This window comes from Phoenix dactylifera, unplaced genomic scaffold, assembly GCF_009389715.1.
Source record: "Phoenix dactylifera cultivar Barhee BC4 unplaced genomic scaffold, palm_55x_up_171113_PBpolish2nd_filt_p 000204F, whole genome shotgun sequence".
Taxonomy (NCBI): domain Eukaryota; kingdom Viridiplantae; phylum Streptophyta; class Magnoliopsida; order Arecales; family Arecaceae; genus Phoenix; species Phoenix dactylifera.
In genome coordinates this window covers 208,758-228,104 of record NW_024067722.1, presented here as the reverse complement: position 1 = coordinate 228,104, position 19,347 = coordinate 208,758, and the positions used below count along the sequence as shown (strand labels likewise).

At 38.7% G+C, this 19,347-nt stretch overlaps 2 protein-coding genes across 2 annotated transcripts; both read right to left on the bottom strand.

Moving 5' to 3' along the window:
* Positions 1-9,290, bottom strand: LOC103712033 (threonine dehydratase 1 biosynthetic, chloroplastic-like). The gene is made up of 9 exons (XM_008798408.3): positions 8,773-9,290; positions 8,027-8,206; positions 7,639-7,908; positions 5,848-6,054; positions 1,686-1,934; positions 1,527-1,600; positions 1,172-1,289; positions 830-964; positions 1-581 (listed from the first exon to the last, which is right to left on the bottom strand). Exons 1-9 carry the CDS (start codon positions 9,244-9,246, stop codon positions 441-443), a joined length of 1,848 nt encoding a protein of 615 aa, XP_008796630.2. The 5' UTR covers positions 9,247-9,290; the 3' UTR covers positions 1-440.
* Positions 9,291-12,768: 3,478 nt separating this feature from the next.
* Positions 12,769-17,408, bottom strand: LOC103712032 (polyadenylate-binding protein 4-like). The gene is made up of 10 exons (XM_039117308.1): positions 16,887-17,408; positions 15,871-15,989; positions 15,561-15,754; positions 15,177-15,436; positions 14,937-15,043; positions 14,648-14,837; positions 14,278-14,570; positions 13,994-14,140; positions 13,404-13,592; positions 12,769-13,280 (listed from the first exon to the last, which is right to left on the bottom strand). The coding sequence occupies exons 1-10, from the start codon at positions 17,074-17,076 to the stop codon at positions 13,089-13,091; spliced, it is 1,881 nt and encodes a 626-aa protein (XP_038973236.1). The 5' UTR covers positions 17,077-17,408; the 3' UTR covers positions 12,769-13,088.
* Between the last annotated feature and the right edge of the window lie 1,939 nt (positions 17,409-19,347).

Here is a 19,347-nt window from a genome sequence, read left to right as displayed (position 1 = left end):
TTAAAGCAGCACATGTGGTCCATTAGTCCAATACTCAGTCAATTAATACACCACAAAAGAACAAGGAGTTATTGACAGACTGGCTGCAAGACCTATATGAACCTTCCCTATAATTTTTTTGCTTCGAGCCAACATGCGTTGCAATCATTCATTCTATTCAAAGAATCTCAATTCCACACCAGAGATGCACAATGATTAATTCTCAGTCCTATTTACAGCCCTATAGATTAGATAAGTAGTGAGAACCCAGATTAAGATTTAGGGCAGCAGATGTAGATCTAAGCCCAAAAAGAAAGACCATAAAAAGATAGAAGAAATCAGGAATTCGGTGTTAGAATCAAAAAACAATCTCATTAGGCCCCAGATTCCTCCCAGTGTGTAATCAGAACAATCACCCCTGATGCCATTGCACGCAATGACAGATTTGGTTTCATTTTTGTTCACTGCATTAAAAGCTGATAGGCTTCATTGGTCACCCCGTATGCATACTCGTAACCAAGTGTGTTAGCCTTATTCCTGAATTCTTCCATATCCTCCTTTGGGACTTGGATTCCAACCAACACATTAGCACCAGTCTCACCCTGTCAACGAAAAGAAACCAAAATACAAATTATAAATATAATGTTCTCTTGTTCTGAGTAAGTGCAAACAGTACCACCTTGATCTTCAGAAGAATAACCAGCCCTTGCTTATTTCTATCAAAGAACTTCAGAATTTTTTCCTCACTGCAGGAAGCTTTCCTCCCTTACACAGGATGTCCCTCATAACAATTTAAGCTGATGTAAAATTTAATCAACAAAAGTTTACACATATAAGGAAGGTAACAAACCTGAGCTCGATAATGAAAGAGGCTGATATTCCAACGTGGACTAAACGTATCCAAAAATTTCATAAGAGCACCTGGCCTCTCAGGGAAGATAAATCGGCAAAGTAGTTCATCTTGGACATTTGATCGGCCTCCCATCTGAACATATACCAGAAATGAAATAAAATTATTACTGGTACATAGTATATTGACTTTCCAAGGCCAGTGATGTAAGGTTATGAGATAAGCCGGTGTAATGACTTAACAGACTAATTCCTCAAAATGTACAACATCAATTTCTAAGCCCAGGCAATCAAACAGAGAATGCTAATAGAGATTATTGATGCACCAAGACGAGAAACATACGAAGTATCGCAGATGATGCTTCACCACATCATCATTGGTAAGATTGAAAGTTCTTAGCTGTGCAGCTTTCATGCGCTCCATCATTGCTCCAAGTTCAGTGTCAGTGTGAAGTCCAACACTGCAATAGCAAATGCCAAAAGACTTAAAAAATTCAGAGACATACATTTCTGCACTAGATTCATTATATGCAAGAATATGATTAAACCAAGAGTAGGGCTAGCATTAAAAAAAGACACTCCGAAGCAACAAAAAAAAAGGTTGGAAAATTCTCCAAAATGAAGAAAGATGGCCTCAGAACATTTTTCTGGATTATAAACAGGCTCAGTAGTCTCACTAAAATCAAGTTATTACTTGCCTGTAAAGAACAAGAGCATCTTCTTTACGTGAATCATATCTATATTTAAACTCTGTAATGTTTATAGAACCAACCTGCAAAGATGTTCCATGTTTAGAAACCATGACATCCGAGACATAAAACAAATGTAGATGTGGTAAATAGAACCATGCGGCATACCAGTTCACAATATTGTTTAAAACTTCCACGCTCCTCTTGCAATATAGTAGCGAGAATAGCCTCCCGTTTCCGACCAACATCGGCAAGTTCAGTTACTAACCTAAGTCTATCAAAGTTCATGTTTGCGCCACTAGTTATTGCCACAACATTTGTACCTTCCAAGCCATAGTATTTGCAGTATGCTTCTGCACCTGCTAGAGATAGGGCACCTGCTGGTTCTAAAATGCTCCTTTTCTCCTCAAACATATCCTGCATGTGAATGTAAATTTTTCAAGTTTCAAATCCATTGATTTCTACAATTGTTATAAAAAACATATAAATAAAAAATGTACTGAGATACTAAATTCTAATTCTTGAAAAACTAAAATATAATGAAGCAAAAGAAATTCTATGATATCACTCAAGCAGACATCTTATAGAAGAACATGATGAGAATAAGAGCATCAGAGGAAAGGATTGCTATTTTATTTCCAGAATCACCTCTATTGACAGCACCACTAAAAGTTGTTTGCACTTGAAGTTCATCTTCCAAGCTTGCTAGCCATAACATACTTAATAGCTTGGCTTAAATAAATAATAAGTCAAATACATGCAGGGCATAGAAAAATTCTTCATAGCATCAGAGTATAAAATCTAGTGAAGCATTGGGGCCTGAAAGGCAAAATTTGTTAAGAGATCGTATCATCTTTAACAATAAGCTGTATTCCGTTAAAAAGATATCATTTCTAGCCCCATAATCAGTAAAATACGTACACATACTTCACAGATTCATCTTTCCAATTACAAATTATCAAGTCCTGAAACACTTGGTCCAACAAAATAACAATTCAATAAGTTGATCAGGGCTTAATAATGTATTCAGGAAGTCCGAAATATAATGAAGTACATGCTGTCTGGATCGATGAAGGAAATCATTCTCCTGGAACAGCAAATGAGATTACATCAGTTGGAAAAATTAACAATCTCCAATAAAGTTCCAGTGGTAAATACATAGACTATCATTGTCAGCACTCAGCAGTACCAGAAAGATTTGCACGTGGAACCTAACCAGCAGCCAGGCATATGTGAATTGCCCAAAATTAATAAAATGATAGTTTTTTTTTCAAAAAAAGGGGAAAATTTATACATCAGATGGGATTAGCAAAACCACACCTTTCCTTGTGTGCACTAAGGCCCATATTAAAAAACAAACCCTATAAATCAAGTAGTATCTTTAGCTGGTCTTATTTCATCTGTTAACAATAGTGTATGATTACTGAAAGCAATCTTAGTAGTTAGTAGAGCATATATTCACATGTTCAACCACTCTTCACAAACAAGTCAAACCAAGAATTTCCATTTGCTTGTGTTTGCAAATTACGAGCTGTGATTCCATATAAATTCAGCTTTTTAGCTGTGTAGTTTTGTAAGCACAAAATACTTTGCCTAGTATAAAGTATTTCCTGCCTACAAGTATTTATACTTGGAGACCATGTTTTTCCCAATCTAATGGTCATTGAAATATTAAAGTGGTCCTTGGTGCTCTTAAATTTCAGTGATTCACTTATGATTTTTCTACCCATCAATTCTTGGAACTAATTCCCCAACACAAGCACAGTCACTTTGTTATGTTCATCTAACAGTCAAGTTGATAATCCCATCTCATCGTGGTTGTCGAAACAGTTAGATTGTCATTAGATATGCAAAAATCCACAAGTATTTTAAAAAGCTTGTGCACTTAAAAAGAAAGCTAAATGCTTAAGCTGTCAGAAAAATTGTATTTAATCCAAAATAAGCTGGAATGACCAATAGACATGCTAACTAATACCGCCTTGACTAATCAGAATTTTCCTTTCTTTTACAGGGATCATGACTGCATATATGGCTCTACAGGTAAATGGAGAAAAAGTAGACACAAACAAACAAGTATTTGACACTTTATAGGAATAATGACGCACCAAAATGCATAACAATCTTCATGTAGCTATTATGTGCCACAATATGCTAGGTAATACATTAGAGTATAAATATTTACTACTAAAAATATGATTTGCTAAGCATTCTCACATCAACATTTTAATCCAATCAGTGGCTCATACTGAACAGTTAAGAAGACTAAGCATCAACTTAAGCATGTAAACAAATGTCAAAGCAGCTAAATGGACTAAATGGCAGCTAAGTGCTTCAGGTTAAAGCTTAAATGGTCTAGCACAACTAAGCGGCTGCATAAGCAGCCACTTTCGACAACCCAGCATCATGTATCAGTGATTTATTTTTCTTTTTCTTGTACCAATATTTCAAAGGTGCATCTCTCTATGCTCACATTGAATATGTTCTTGATAGCCTTTTTACATTTATCCAGTTCGTCACACAAGTGGCCCATAGCTAGGTTTTTTCACCATGTACAAATTAAAGAACTTAAAATGGAGACCATCACCTTAGAGCATATACATTGTGATTCCACAGCAGAAGCGTCATAATAATTTCCGATCCCCCATTTGCCCTTGGCATTGTTTGTCTATCTACTAAACAACCACTTCCCAGCAGTGAACATGCTTCTTAAACTTAGTAGCCACAATCTTCTACTTAGAATCTCTTTCCCACACCCACTACCTTATCACTTGCTGACTTTAAATTTCTATGATGGTTATGCTTCCATGCTCTCGTATCCAAATCTGCCCTCCATCCCACTTCTGACTCCTGTAACTAAGTTCTTAAATTGCTCATTTCTTATATTGTTCATTTTTCTTTTTAAATGCATTGCAATGTGATTCATTTTTCTTAAATTGCTCATTTCTTAAATTGTTCATTTTTCTGTTCCTAGTCAACTCTTTTGATTCATAAACCTCATCATCGCATTTAACACAAACTAAATGATCATAATAAAACCATTCTAACTCTCTCTCTCTCTCTTCCTTCCATCCGTTTCTAATGTTTTTCTTTTATATATAAGGAATCAATCTCCCCGGTATCTCAAAAACATGAGATTTAGCAGTGCATGGCACATGGTGTTCAAAACAAATATGGCCTCTTTGCCTCTCTTTTTCCCCCTTCTTTGTGGCCTCTTCGCCTGCACTTAAAAAAATATCAATAAATTACAATCAACAGTAGCATAACCATGCCTCCAAATTACTACTAAAGAAGCATTCTTCCACAATACAACCAACCTTCATTCTGGTCCCAACACCATTTTCTAACACCTTTATGACATACTGCTTTTCTTTTTCTTCTTCTATCTTCTTTCCTTAGCAAGCATCAAATCAAACTGATTTGCCCAATGCATTGTTTACAGAGTCTGCCTCACATGATCCATGCAGATCTTGGAGCCATACTCAATCCCATAAAGATCTTTAAAGAGAATAACAGCCAATCACTCACAAAAGGGGAGGTTTCCCATTATGGGCAAGTTACTTTACCTTGCCGTCCAATCTTTGGGTTCAACACCTCTGTTAATAAAACTCTCTTTCGCCTTCTGTGCAATGAGCAAGTCCAGAAGTCCTGCATTGTTGTATCATCTATGGAAGCCACCCTTCGTTAATGTCTCATGAATAGAACTGCTCACTCAATCACCTGATGCTCAATACGACCTACTATTACAATGACATTAAGATATTTCCATCAATTTGTTTCCATTAAGAAAGCATGATAGTTTATCTGTGAACTCTTTCTTTGTCTATTAGAAGGTACAAGGCAACAAATGTTAACATATTGATTCATTTGGCACAAGTGCTCCCATTGACATTTCTCAAGTGTGCGCTGAATCTCTATAACAATGACTAGATAAAGCAAAGCCTGACAGTGTCACTATGTGCTATATACGTGCTGGTATGTGTGCATCTGCCAGTGACCCAAAGATATAATCATCAACAAGTAAATATTTAGATATATGCATGTAATTAGGTAAATATGGATTTATTAATTCAAAAATTACCATTTATATAAGTGTTTTGATAGAAAATAATATAATATAACATGACTCAAAGCATCCTTGTAGCCGACCACATTAGACTCCAGGTAATCAACATTAGAACCAAGAGTCATGTACGTGGGTACTGTGTTCCCTGTGGCATAATTTTTATAGGTGGCATGAGATTCATAATGGTGCTTTTTCAAGCCTTTTGATATAATATATTTTGTAAAAATATTCACAAATCAAGAATGAAAAGAAAGAACAAAGCTTAACCTTTATAGATGCACAAACAGCATCACGGCCAACAAGGACCACTCCATCTACCAGTTCTCGGCATAAGCGGAATGTCTCTTCTCCAACTACTTTAACAGCCACACCATCTGCAAATCCTCCCACTTGCTCTAGCATGACCCTTTGACCATGATACAGAGACAATGCCATGGCATTTGCATCAAAAGGCTCCACCCCAATGATCTTTACCTGCAGAGAAAGCTAAATTGAGTCAAAAAATCTAACAGAGGATCACTATCCAGATAAAATACAATGCCTCAGAGTGGCGCATCAATAAACATAATACTAGACTATTTAATGATGATTTCCCCTCTATGATATAAATAGAAATTTCACCTTAATGCACTGGAAGAAGTAAATCAGATTATTTATAAAAAAAAAGGAAAAAGTAGGCTGAGCCCATATTCCAACTGAATTAAGAAAACCTTGTGAGGTAGAAATGTGTTCTGTGAGCATTACAGACAGAACAACATATAGGAGTTCACAAACCTAATCAGGCACATAGTACATAAAACAAATTATAATAATGTATAGCTATATTTGAGATTCAATGATCATGATCCAAGCATGTAATGTTTCAGCCAAACAAGCTGTACACCACATTATACAGTGTACTTTACAATCACATGCTTGATATACTAGGAGATCATACATGCTTATGTCTTGTTGGTGCAGAGGGAGGGGGGAGAAGAGAGGAGGGAGGGAGGGAGGGAGGGAGAGAGAGAGAGAGAGCATATATAGATGGTTTAAACTTATTTACAGGAGACATAATCTGAAATTGTTAAATCTTGGTCATATATCTATAGAATATGTAGATTGTGATTAGCAGTATGGATTCTAGCATTATATGCCCACTATTCCCCTCAAGAAAAGAGGAAAAAAAAAAGGAGTTATATGCCCACCACCAATTTTAGTACCTTAGTTTGGAGGTACCATTCATTTCATATCCATCCCTAGGATAGCATCAATTTTTCATTGAAGCTATGGAACAAAGTTTTTCCACTTTAAAGCACTCTAAGTTGTTTGAAAAACAAAGACCCATTAAGCATGCCAGAATTACACTAAATTGAAATTTTGAAGCAAAAATCAGCTTCCAAATTTATTTCCTGATAAATTCAAACTGAAGGCACTGAAATTGGACAAACCAAAATAGTATTAAAAAGCTCTATTACAGACTCGAATGAAAGCAAGAAGTCGGGGAAAAAAATTCAAAAATCACTGAACAGGTTTATTCTCAATAGTTATTTGAATAGCAGTAAATGTAAAGATTATAAGATATGAAGGTTATCCGGAGTCAAGACAAGACCTCTTATATGCAAAGACAACTCTGGTTTAATCAAGGTTCACCCTACTGGACTGTCACACCTGATACCATGTGTATCATACAGTATCGGTAGCGAACTAATACTTGGTATCCGGGCACATCAAATCCGGGCACATCGACGTCAATACCGCAAACCAACCCACACCGACATTGTAGCAGCATGGTACTGGTATGGGTACCGAAATTGGTGCGGCCATAGCACATGAAAGTGAAGTCCAGGATATGGAACTCACGTGAAAATGTCAATGGTGCTCAGGATCTTGTTATTACAACAGGATATCAATGGATACAGATGTAGAGAATAAAGTGCTGCAATTCATTTAGAATGTAAACATGCTCTAACATACAGATATGAGAATGCATATTCTATCCCCTTTTATGGTGTGCGCACGACAAAAGTTATTTGAAGTCACTGCAACAGGATAAAAAACGATCAAAAAGATACAAACCTCTGGGCGAACCCGTTTTACATAAGCAGCTATACCTGCTACCAGTCCACCACCTCCAACAGGCACAAATATAGCATGTAGTGGGCCTTTCAATTGGTGAATGATTTCCATCCCGACAGTGCCTTGACCCGTGATGACATCTGGATGATCAAAAGGGGGTATGAATGTGCGACCTTCCTGCTCACCACGTTTCTTGGCATATAATTGGGCTTCATCATAAGAATCACCAACGAGACAGACTGTTGCACCTAGCCTCTCAACAGATTGCCACTAAGAACATAGAAAGATTAGAGCGGGGGGAAGCAAAGAAAGATATACGGCAATTGACCCCAAGAGATCCATCAAGAACAAGGAAAAGACAACAATAATCATCAAATGGTGAAGAAACCTTAATTTCGGGTGTGGTAACTGGCATTACAATAACAGCATCACAACCTAGTTTCTGAGCAGCCAATGCAACTCCTTGGGCATGGTTACCAGCAGATGAACAGATAACACCCCTGTCCAGCCGATCCCTTGACAGCTTGGCCATCATGTTATATGCCCCTCGCAACTTAAATGAGAAGACCTGCAACATTTAGTCAACATAATTGTCACCTCGAAGCAATAAAATTTTGAGATGGAAACATGCATAGCTTGTATTTGCAACTAATCATACTAAGGAAGAGATGGGTAGAAGTGGAGAAAAGAGAAGGATTTAATTACCCACTCTGTCGAATTGAAGATTTTACCCTACTCAGTCCTAAATACAGTTTGAGAATCTCGTATAGAAATAGAAAGAGAAAAATGAAGAAAGACGAAATCTTTGCATCTCGGGCATAATACACCATGTCCAGCAGTGGGAAAAATCATAGAGAAAGAGGAAAGAAAGCATGATTATATACATTAATCGGCATTTTAATTAGGGCGCACTGAAAGAAGGGATAAGAAAAACCACACAGAATTGAAGGGCAAAAGAGATGGAAACACTGTGTACAGTTAGAGCATATGATTTCGGACACTCCGCCGAATCAAAACAATACAAATTCGTGAAGAGTTTGAAACTTCGGGAAAATAACCTCAATAAGATTAGTGAAAAAAGAACATTCTTTGGACAAAATCGGAAAAAATAAAACAAGTATAAGAAGGAAGTACGGGTTGCAAATCCTCTCTCTTGAGCCAGAGATCGACCCCAAGCCTCTCCGACAGCTTCGGGGCCAGCTGCAAGGGGGACTCAATCGCGACATCATAAACCCTCGACGAGAGTATATTGGTTAGATACTCCATTGGATTGGGATCCCCATCTGTAAGTCCCTCCGCCGCTGGCGCCCTGGTCCTCTCCGAGATGCCGCCCAAGTAACCGCTCTCGTAGTGCAAGGAATCGGCGGTGACCCTTTTGAGGGGAAGGGCGGGAGGGGAAGAAGAGGAGGAAGCCGCGTCGCTCTGCGTCGTGATGACCGACGAGGAGGAGGAAGCGACGGCGGTGGCGGCGGTCAAGACGGGACCTTTTCCGCCACCGGCACCGACGGTGGCGACGCGAAGCGGGAGGAGGAAGGAACGGCGGCCGCCAGTCGGCGGTGGCGGCGCGAGGGTGGGGAATTGGAGGCGGGCGAAGGCGACGGACTCCATAGGCGGGCGGGGCACCTACGCAGGGTTTCCCTGGGTGCCCGAGTGGGACTTTTCGACTTAAATTTATCTGGGGAAGGGCAGTGGCTCCGCTGAGATCATGTTTTGAAGGATTTCTTGTTTTTCCGGTAGATGTTCGACAAGTGTCAAATTCTACGGATGGAATGGTAGGTGCATGACTTCGTATTTGACCGTTGAATTTGAAAAAGGAAAAAGTTGTCGAGCCGCTGGTAACTATTATTTTTTTGTCATAAGAATACGTAACATTCCAGTCTTTTGAAAGTATATATATTTATGCTGTTCGCAAGCGCTTGGAAATAACAGTTATTTCAATCCCCTGGTAGAAAAAAAAAAACCATTATTTGCTTGCTCCCACCCATCTGAGTTACAGGAAAAAGTACCAGTTGTTATATTGAGCGTTATGATGGCAATTTGAAGATTGGAATACAAACTTTAGCATCTCTATTTACTTAAACCATTGTTAGAACATAATCATACATTTTCATAGAGATTTATTTTTTTAATTAAAAAGATAGCATCTCTGTTTGCCTAAGGCCCTATTATTCATCGGTAATAATAGTTATTTCATCTGATATGGATTTTTTTTTTTGGAAAAATATACAGTTTTATATAAATAAACGGTGAGAACATGTTACTCGTATAACTCAAAATTTCCGTTGGTTAAAGTATGTAATTTTGTAGAAAACCCCACTCTCGTAGCAAAATTTAACTTGTGCTGCATTTCATTTGGCTCTCGCACGCTCGAGCTAACACCTTTGCATCTTGGGCTGGTGAAGTGCAAAAATCTATAAGGTGGGCCTGTCTCTTTGTTTGCCGTGGAGATGGTACCGACAAAACATACACCATGCCTGCCATCTATAAGGTTGGGTAAACGATGCCGTTAAACTCTTGGCCTGGTCATTCTTTTTACCTTGTTTTGCTTGCAGTCCCTTTCCCAGCCTCCACGAAGGAACGAACGAATGGATCTCTGTGACGCTATGAAACTGGGGTCCCAAATATGACCAATGAGCTCCATGGTCCTAGAGCTGTCGATGGGCCAGGGTAACCCGACCCATCACCCCACTGACCCAAGATGCGACTGCGGTTGTAAATCTCAATTCTATTTTTGTTTTATAATACAAAAATCCTGAGCTTAAATAATGAAAATTAGGTCATGAAAATTGCGATCCATGTTTTTTTTTTTCTTTTTCTTTTTTTTTAAAGTTGAGTTGATTATGTTACAAAAAGCCCAAAGCAGCGACCAAATAACTTATACGAGGCATATGTTGTCCAAACATCAGTCGAAATATGTCAAATTGCGATAACCATGCAAGAGAGTTTGGAATCGAGATTACGAATCAGCTTGCAACAGTTGATGCCCGAGTTTCGCCACCTCCAAGGGTACGTTACTTGTGATAATCATGTTTACTTGAGATTAGTTTACCTGCACCAATGTGGAATCACTTGTTTTGAATGCTTCAGCTAAAATATCATGATCAACAAGGTGATGCGAGTTTTCTCCTTGTTTCTATCTTTCTGACCGCTTAGGTCTAGTGGGGGTCTGGCTACTTGGTTAATGCATAGCCACCTGCAGATGTGGATGGATTGCTAAGCAGGTGCTGAATCGGTATACATCATTTGATGAATTAATAATGGTGCATTAATTTAAATCATGGAGCACTTTCCTAGCTCGCTTACTATTTTTCCTGCATGGGATTTAGATCTCTTAGTGTTATTGCAGGAGCATGCAAGGAAAAATTGTCATTTTGCTAGAAAACATACATGTTCCATAGCAAACACAGAGGTTTCCCACTAATTTATCCTTTTTCTGTCCTCATTTTTCCATTCGTTGTACAATTTCTCAGGTGCCTTTTAATTCTAATGAATTAATATTTTTAATGAATTAATGCAAATTTTTGGAAAAAAATTTCTGCCGTTTTTAAGGCATGACCTTTTCTGCCCCAGTTGATCTGTGCTATGTATTTTTCCAGTGCAGCATCTGTAATTTTTTGCTTGATATGCACCTATAGGCTACAGTCATTGTGCTTGTGATCAATCTGCATTTTCCTTACCGTTGAGTTAATCCTTCATGGTGAATGTGCAGAAAATGGTTAATGGTGGCAGAGTAGAGTACTGGACATGTTTGAGTTTTTACCATGTAGCTCAATTAAAATATTTGACATCCTATAAGGCTGAGATCTCACGGTTATTGCAGCTTTTTTAAAATCCCAACTTTTTTATATGGGCAATAAATAAACCAATATGGTGATTTATGTCGGCATCGGTCACCCAGCAATAAAGTCAAGAAATCAGCTTCTTGCTTACCTAAAAAGAAGTTTTCTTTATCCCAAAATTATTAAAAAAAAAAAAAAAAAAAAAACCTTGCATACCCAGGGCACAAAGATAGCAGCAGAATAAACAGAACATTAGTTGCACAAAAATTCTCAACCTTCTTCTGATTTGCCAACAACATGGGATAACTGCCTTTAGGATTAAAAAAATATTTTCTAATAAGGCTGGAAAATCCCAATTTTTCATGTCAAAACTTATCTATCAAATCATTTCACAATTCTGAGCACCCTCAAGCATGTGAAGATCCAAATAGTAATCAAATTAAAACAACATATTCATTAAGATACTTGCATATAACCTTTGCGATCCACAAGATATAATATTTTTATTTTTTAGCTATTTTTGAAATATAAATTAGCAATATAATAAATTATAATAAATAGAAAGCTCCAATAACCAAAATTTTGGTCGCATATTAAATTATAATTAAGTACCAGCAACATCCATACCAATGTCCATATAAATACCGTTAGCGGTCATTATTAATACTAACCACATGTGATGGACAGGTAAGATTTTCGCAATATAATAATGTAATAAATTATAATATACTAAAGACAACAATAGTAAAATCGCCACTGCACATTAAATGATAAACATTAATAATAATCAAGCACATCAATTTAATATTTGTTATATATTAAGCAATGAATTTTCATGATAACCGAATACACTAATACTAATAACATTATGATCGACATTCATATAGCGAATGAAGAGCTTAACACAAGCCGAGCCTTCATACACATGAAAAACCGAATCTCTACATTTTTGATATTATAAATAGAAACTCTAGCTACACACATGAACAATATTCAGCTCTTGATAATGTTATGAGACCATCATTACCACCCACAACCATAACAGCAAAAAACTATGAATTAGCAGTAAATTACCACCCAGGTATGCATACACGGAAGAAATGCAAAGACAATAAGCAATCAAGGATGTTAGCCGGGACTGCCAAAGACCATATGTCCATCACACTGCTGAGAATAACTTTCAGAAAGATCATCAAGGTATATAAATGGCACCACTCCTGCCCCCAAGTTATGTATCAGCTTATCAGGTGACGTTGAGGGGCAATTTGAACACACAGTAGAAACTCCAAAAGCATGACAAGCATAATCATCATGTGTAAATGCCAAGGGAGGCATGGCATCAATCCAAACATGAATAAGCTAATTATTGATTGGAAAAATGCATCTAATTGTTCATAAACTATGCACAATCCAGAAACATAAGAGGTTGTATAACCAGTAACATGTAAAGAAAAAAGAAAACAGTCTTCGCCCTTGGATGGTCAGTTATGGTGATAATGAGAGATTCTAAAACAACTATGTCTACTGTCCTATGAAGCACATCAGATAACTTCCAAATTCTAGCAGCAAAATGGAGAAAGGCTCACTAATAAAAATCATAAGCCCTAGGTGCAGAATACAAATGATAATCTGTAGTTCAAAAAAATGATATTCTCAGAATCTGTATTCCTTTCAGTTGACTGCAACTGACAAGTAATTTGGGTGGACAGAATCTTGACCGCCTACTTTGGTTTTGGAGAGCTTCAAGACACCTACTGCTTCTTCCACTTTAGCAGCCAGTGATTCTGGTGACTCCAACAGCAGAAGCAATTCCGAGTTGTCCATCTCCAACAGCATTCCAGTAATTTTAGCAGCAAGATCAAACTAAACAATACAAAGATAAAAAGTTAATGCCAGAATTTGCAACAACATGAATATTATGTATGAAAACACAAGATGGAGAAAGCATCAAATTACTCATAGAAACAAAGGACAACAGAATACCACCTTAAGTTTTTCAACCAAGGGGAAGAGGCGTTCGCCAAGCATCTGTTTTTGTTGCTGTGGGGTAGCAGCAGCAAGCAGACTGCTGAGCATCTTTGTACCTTCCAAGTTTGAAGCACCAGGTGGAACCACTGATCCATTATTCATTTCAAGCCGGTGTCCATTTGGCACATACCTGGTCTGCCCAGATCGCTGTCAAGATGGAGACAAGACGTGTTAGAATATCACATGAAATTATTCCATCATCGCATTTAGCATGTAACAGTCACAGTATACTGGACAAAAAATGACTTGAGGACAAGCAAATCATGAATTATGGTACATCTGTGCAGTGAAAATTTCAATTCTTAAAAGTCAAGCAGATATGAGATCAAGGCACCAGAGACTGCTTCTCATTTTCACTTCTTTCTAATAGATGAGGTACCACCAGAAAATGTCGATTCAAGCAAGGGATACCTAGCATGATGCCTTCAAGCATTTATGTATTATAGTGTCACTGGAATGCTTCAAAGAACAAACATCTTAGGCTGTACATCCCTATAGTATTAAGATAGTATAAATAAAACTTAACAACCAAATAAACTATAAGTCACCTGCTGGCTGTTAAAATCTTTGGAAGAATTCAAATGGCTTGCTTGTTGCATATGTGGCAGGTATGGAACAGACTGTCCAGACTGAAGCAGCATCGATCCATTCATCCAACCCCTATTTTGTCTATGTTGCCTTGGAGTATTTGGCATCTGTAGGGCAAAAAAAAAAAAAAGAGTTCCACCAGTAATCAAGCAGCCTAACCACAAGAGGAAAAAACTTTCAAATTGCCCATTTATCATCATAAGTGAACTACAGTTCATATAAACTAAAATATTTGTGTGCGTACCACTGGAAGTGGCATTGGTTGGAAAGCTGGCCTCGATGGAGGAACAAATCCACTGGGCCTCCATCCAGGTCTAAGTCCAAAAGGTTGATAAACAAGGCCCTGCCTTGGAGGAATTTGTGATACAATACCAGGAGGAGTGTAGTAAAGAGGGGGATACCCAGCAGGCATAACAGCAGTTGGAGATCCTGCCAATGCTGCCATGCGCTGAGCATATTGAAGCTGCAATTGAGCCCGTCTTTCCTCTTTCCTTTGGGCAATTGCAACATAAAGAGGCTTTCCATAGAACATATATCCTGCATAAAACCCATGCGCTTAACATTATTATTTGAACCTAGATGAAAAACAGAGAGTAACCTGCAAGAAAAACTACCATGCAGAGTGTTCACAGCTTTGTTGGCTTCCTCTGGACTACTAAAGCACACAAACCCAAATCCTCTACTTATTCCTTTATCATCGCGCATAATTTTTGCAGAAGTGATGTTGCCACATTGGCTGAAACATTCCCGCAGAGCATTATCATCAATGGCATCATCAATGTTTTTGACATAGACATTTGAGGCCTGAGCAAAGAATACCAATTTCTGATCAAACCTACAGAAGAGACAGAAGGGTACAATAGTTCAAGTAAATGACTTCCAAAAGAGCAAAGCATATCCTACCATGTTTTCCCTGATCTGCTCATTGCGCTTTTCTTCATACAAATGCCGCAAAATTTGCTGTCGCTCTGCTCTCTTCTGAGCCCTTGCCACATACAGGGTCTTGGATCCTACTCAACACAGTTAGTGCAGAGAATAGATTTAGTAGATGATCATCTTATACTTCATTTTGTTTTATATATATATATATATATATATAAAAAGGGACAAGGAAGAATTCCCGGTTGCTCCTAGTAGGCTTACCAAGTTGAACTCCGTTCATAGCTTCCGTCGCCCTTTTCGCACTATCAGGGCTTTCAAAGTTCACAAACCCAAATCCCTTTGAGTTTCCGTTATCATCTTTTGCAATCATCACATTAGATATTTTACCAAACTCAGAGAACTTCAGTTCAATAAGTTCTTCTGTTATGTCCTGATCCAGATTCTTCATGTATAAGTTAGTATATTTAGCTTCAGGGCTCAGCACTACACGTTCACTCTTTTTAATGAAATTCCCAACATATCTACATGGCACAAAAACAATCAGATAGCAAAAGGAAGCCCTAAAAATAACGGGTGATATCAGTAAAATAGCAATCACATAGAGAAAGCAAATGCTATAATAATGATTGAAGACTAGTTGCCTACATTTGCTTGCCTTCGACAGTGGATCCATTGAGTTCCTCAATGGCAGAATCTGCCGACTCTTGGTTGTCAAACTGAACAAATCCATACCCTCGGGTTTTCCCATCATCATCTGCAGCAACTTTACATGACAAAATGGTCCCAAATCTCTCAAAAATCTTATGAAGCCTTGCATTATCAATGGAGTCGCTTAGGTTCTGCCAAATAAAATAAACTTGAATCACATTTCAAAATGCATCAAAATTGAAACCCCTGAAATAATAGTAGCAGGAAAATAGAAGAAGAGTATCCCGTCATAACTCCTTTGGTTTACCTTCACAAACAGATTTCCAAATCCACTTTTCCTTGCATCAGGATCCCGTTGGGACCACATAATTCTTATCGGTTTACCATTCAAAAGAGTGTGATTCAACTTCATGAGAGCGTGCTCAGCTACACAAAAAATAAAACACGACAAAAAAGCAAACGAATTCACAAGAATCCATGTATCATTCCATCAAATATTGGAAGCCATTGCAGGAACTAAATTTAAGTAGAAAATAAACTCTAAACAATACATATCATGCGACAGAAAAATTCTCTGGATAACTTACAATCAGATAAAATCAAAGACGAGAACTTACAAAACCAAAGGAAAAGGGAAATAGACTGCAACTATTCAGCAGGAAAAAAAAGGAAGAAGCAATATAAAAATATGAATCCGAGAACAATCTGATAAGGAGATCCCACATCATTGTACAGCTGAATTTGATACAACTAATCGCAATCCTGGAAAAAAAAAATTCATAGCCATGAAGAGAAAGACCGTGTAGATTAGGAAAAAGAAATTAAGGGGAAAAAAGGAAAAATAATCAATAAAAGGACCAGGATGCAATAATCCTTGATTATTATCACCGACAATATTATCCTATTCCGAAAAATAATCTATATATTCATCCAAAAAGAAATACCAAGAGAAGACATAACAGCGAGTACATCCCACTGAAATTAAAAAAAGAACTCAAAACAAAAATCAGAAGGCAGCAAGCAGTAGAGAACGAACTCGGAGAACCCATCAGAATTAGAAAACACAAAGAAAATAAGGGAAAAGCTGAAACAAAATAACCAATCGAGAAACAAGAACATGATGCAACGAAGAATCACTCGATATTTTCCAGCACGAAATCCAATCCAACCAAACGAAACACTCAAAAAATCGGGAAAATCCCGGGGGAAAAAAACACAAAGCACCGGCGAACAAAAAACAGAATCCAAACCCGGGCAAGATCACAAGAAGAAGGAATCCAAAGCAAGAACGGAGAAAGGCATCGAGTAATCGAAGGTGCATACCATCCTGCGGGGAAATGTAGTTGACGTAGCCGTAGCCGAGCGAGCGGCCGGTGGCGGCATCGCGGCATACCCGGACGGACGTCACGGGGCCGACGGAGGAGAAGAGCTCGAAAATGTGGGCGTCCATCACGCCCTCGTGGAGGTCCCCGACGTAAAGCGCCGGAACCCAGGCCATCGGAGGGACCGCCATCGCTCCACCAAAAGAATCCAACAGAAGGAAGGGAAAAAAAATCTAGAGGGTTAGGATTAGGGTTTCGGAGGAGAAGGGAGGCGGCGAGGAAGGACGGAGAGCAGCGGAGTTAGAAGATGATGGAGATTTGCATGGGGCGCGGGAGTTTGGAGAAGGGACAGTTTTTGTGATGGTGTATTGATATTGTTGTTTTTATTATATACGGTGGTGGGGGGTGAGAGAAGGTGAGAAGGGAAGCGAGAGAGAGAGAGAGAGAGAGAGAGAGAGAGAGAGACTTCGTCCACCCGAGTGGCCCTTTCTCCCCTCGCAGCCAGATTTTAACCACAAGCGGCGGCCCCCCCGCCCCGGACCAAGTCACAGCCCCGAACCCTAGCCCACTCCGAGTCCAACTCTCCTGTTCTCCTTCTAATCTTGCCGTGCTGCCACGCGGCGCCATCTCCCCCTATGGCTCTTTCGTTATATCGTGTCTTCGTACAGCCCGGAGGGGGGTCGAATTGGGTCGGTTTGCATCCAAAGCCGGGTTGGAATATGCTTGGCCCAATTCTAATTCAAGAATGCTTCGGATTGAAGGCTTGGGTGACTTGGGCACAATGCAAATTCCAGGAATAGAATTCCCAGTTGGTAACAAACTGCAGTCCTAAAGCTTTTCAACCAATCCACTCTCGACACGACCTGCTCCGGATTGCGTTTGAATTGGAAATTTGGAGTGTGATCAGGTGTAGGTGAGGTGGCCGTGTTCGCCATGGGCTTCGGTTGAGTTTAGATCGGATATTTATGGTTTTTGCCGGTTGTGTTTATAGTTCGATCCAGTTTTTTAATTGGGTTTGGTGTGTTCTTTTATAGGTTTCGTAGCTAGCTTACGTTGAGTTTGGATTTGATATTTGATCGACTCCGTTGGTGGATAAGCGTGACAAACTGAAGCAAGTGAAGGGAATTAGGTCTGGATGTTGCTTCGCTGGAAATAATGTGTCTTTGTCGATGACGGTAGGCGGTGGAGAGCATTTGATAATAGAGTTTGAAGTTTGCACCACTATATATACTCGATGTTTTTCCTGTCATTTGGGAAGCAATAGTTCCCAAGGTGCTGGCAGGAAAACAACCTTGCTGGGCAGCGAGAGAGACAATTTTGCCACGCGATGATCTTCTTGTAAATGCCGGGATGTTCGATATTAATTATAATGGAGCTGCGCATTTGAGCGGTCTTGGATTTATATCAACTGACCTCGATCTCTGTGATCTCAGACCAGTAAAAGCTAGATGATCTCCTTGACAAACTCGCTCCTGATCATACCTATGGAGCGTTCTCCAAGGTAGATACATGTCGTAACAAGCTAGCGTAGAAGATACACGTCCAGGCTTAGTTGCTGACCTTCAAGGTGTGAAATTAGACTGTGACCGTCTACTATCATAGACATTCAGCCATCAAGCGGCTTATGTTGGCCCAACATAAAGGAGATCCACATGCCACGAGGGAGCAACACCAATGCTCAATCCAGGACTCTTATTTAAAAAGACTATTTAAGTAACTAAGATCTATCCAATGCCAATGCTCAATCCAGGACTCTTATCTAAAAAGACTATTTAAGTACCTAAGATCTATCCAATGAATAATTAATATGGGACTAAATATACACCTGCATGAATTTTTTCATATTTTTCTCGTTTAAACTCTAGCATTCTCGTCAGGTTAAAAATTCTGATCCATTCAAATCAAATCACAAGTACCTAAGAATCGCTCTGATATTATATCTCATTCCAAAAAATTAACCGAAAAATATTATTTAAATTTTTTAATTCTATATAAATATCTAAAATTTATCGTGTCAATAACCAATGTAGGCTCTATAACTTGACCAGCAGATAGATGTCCGCACGTGCTTTCATACGGTTTGAATGAATTAGATTTGAGCCCTTGCTTTTAAGAGAGATGGTACGAAGTGGCTGCATTTCTGGAAAGCTCAGGGCATATGCTTCCATACGGTCAACCTCGCGTGCATGCATCCCAGCGACTCTTCAGCTGCACTCATAGGGAAACTCGGTCGCGAAATCGGATGAGGGTGGGATTTTGAATCCAGGCCCGTCGACCTTCCGTAAATATAAAGGTAGTACTGGTACCGTCCAAAAGAGTACTTGTCATGTGCATAGCACTTTCGTTATAGAAAGGCGTCATAAAACATCGTACGTCCTTGATTTTTTTTATTTTTAGCAAAAAAAAAAAAGACCCATCGATTAACAGGTATGATTTTTTTACGTTGTCCTTGCCAATACCAA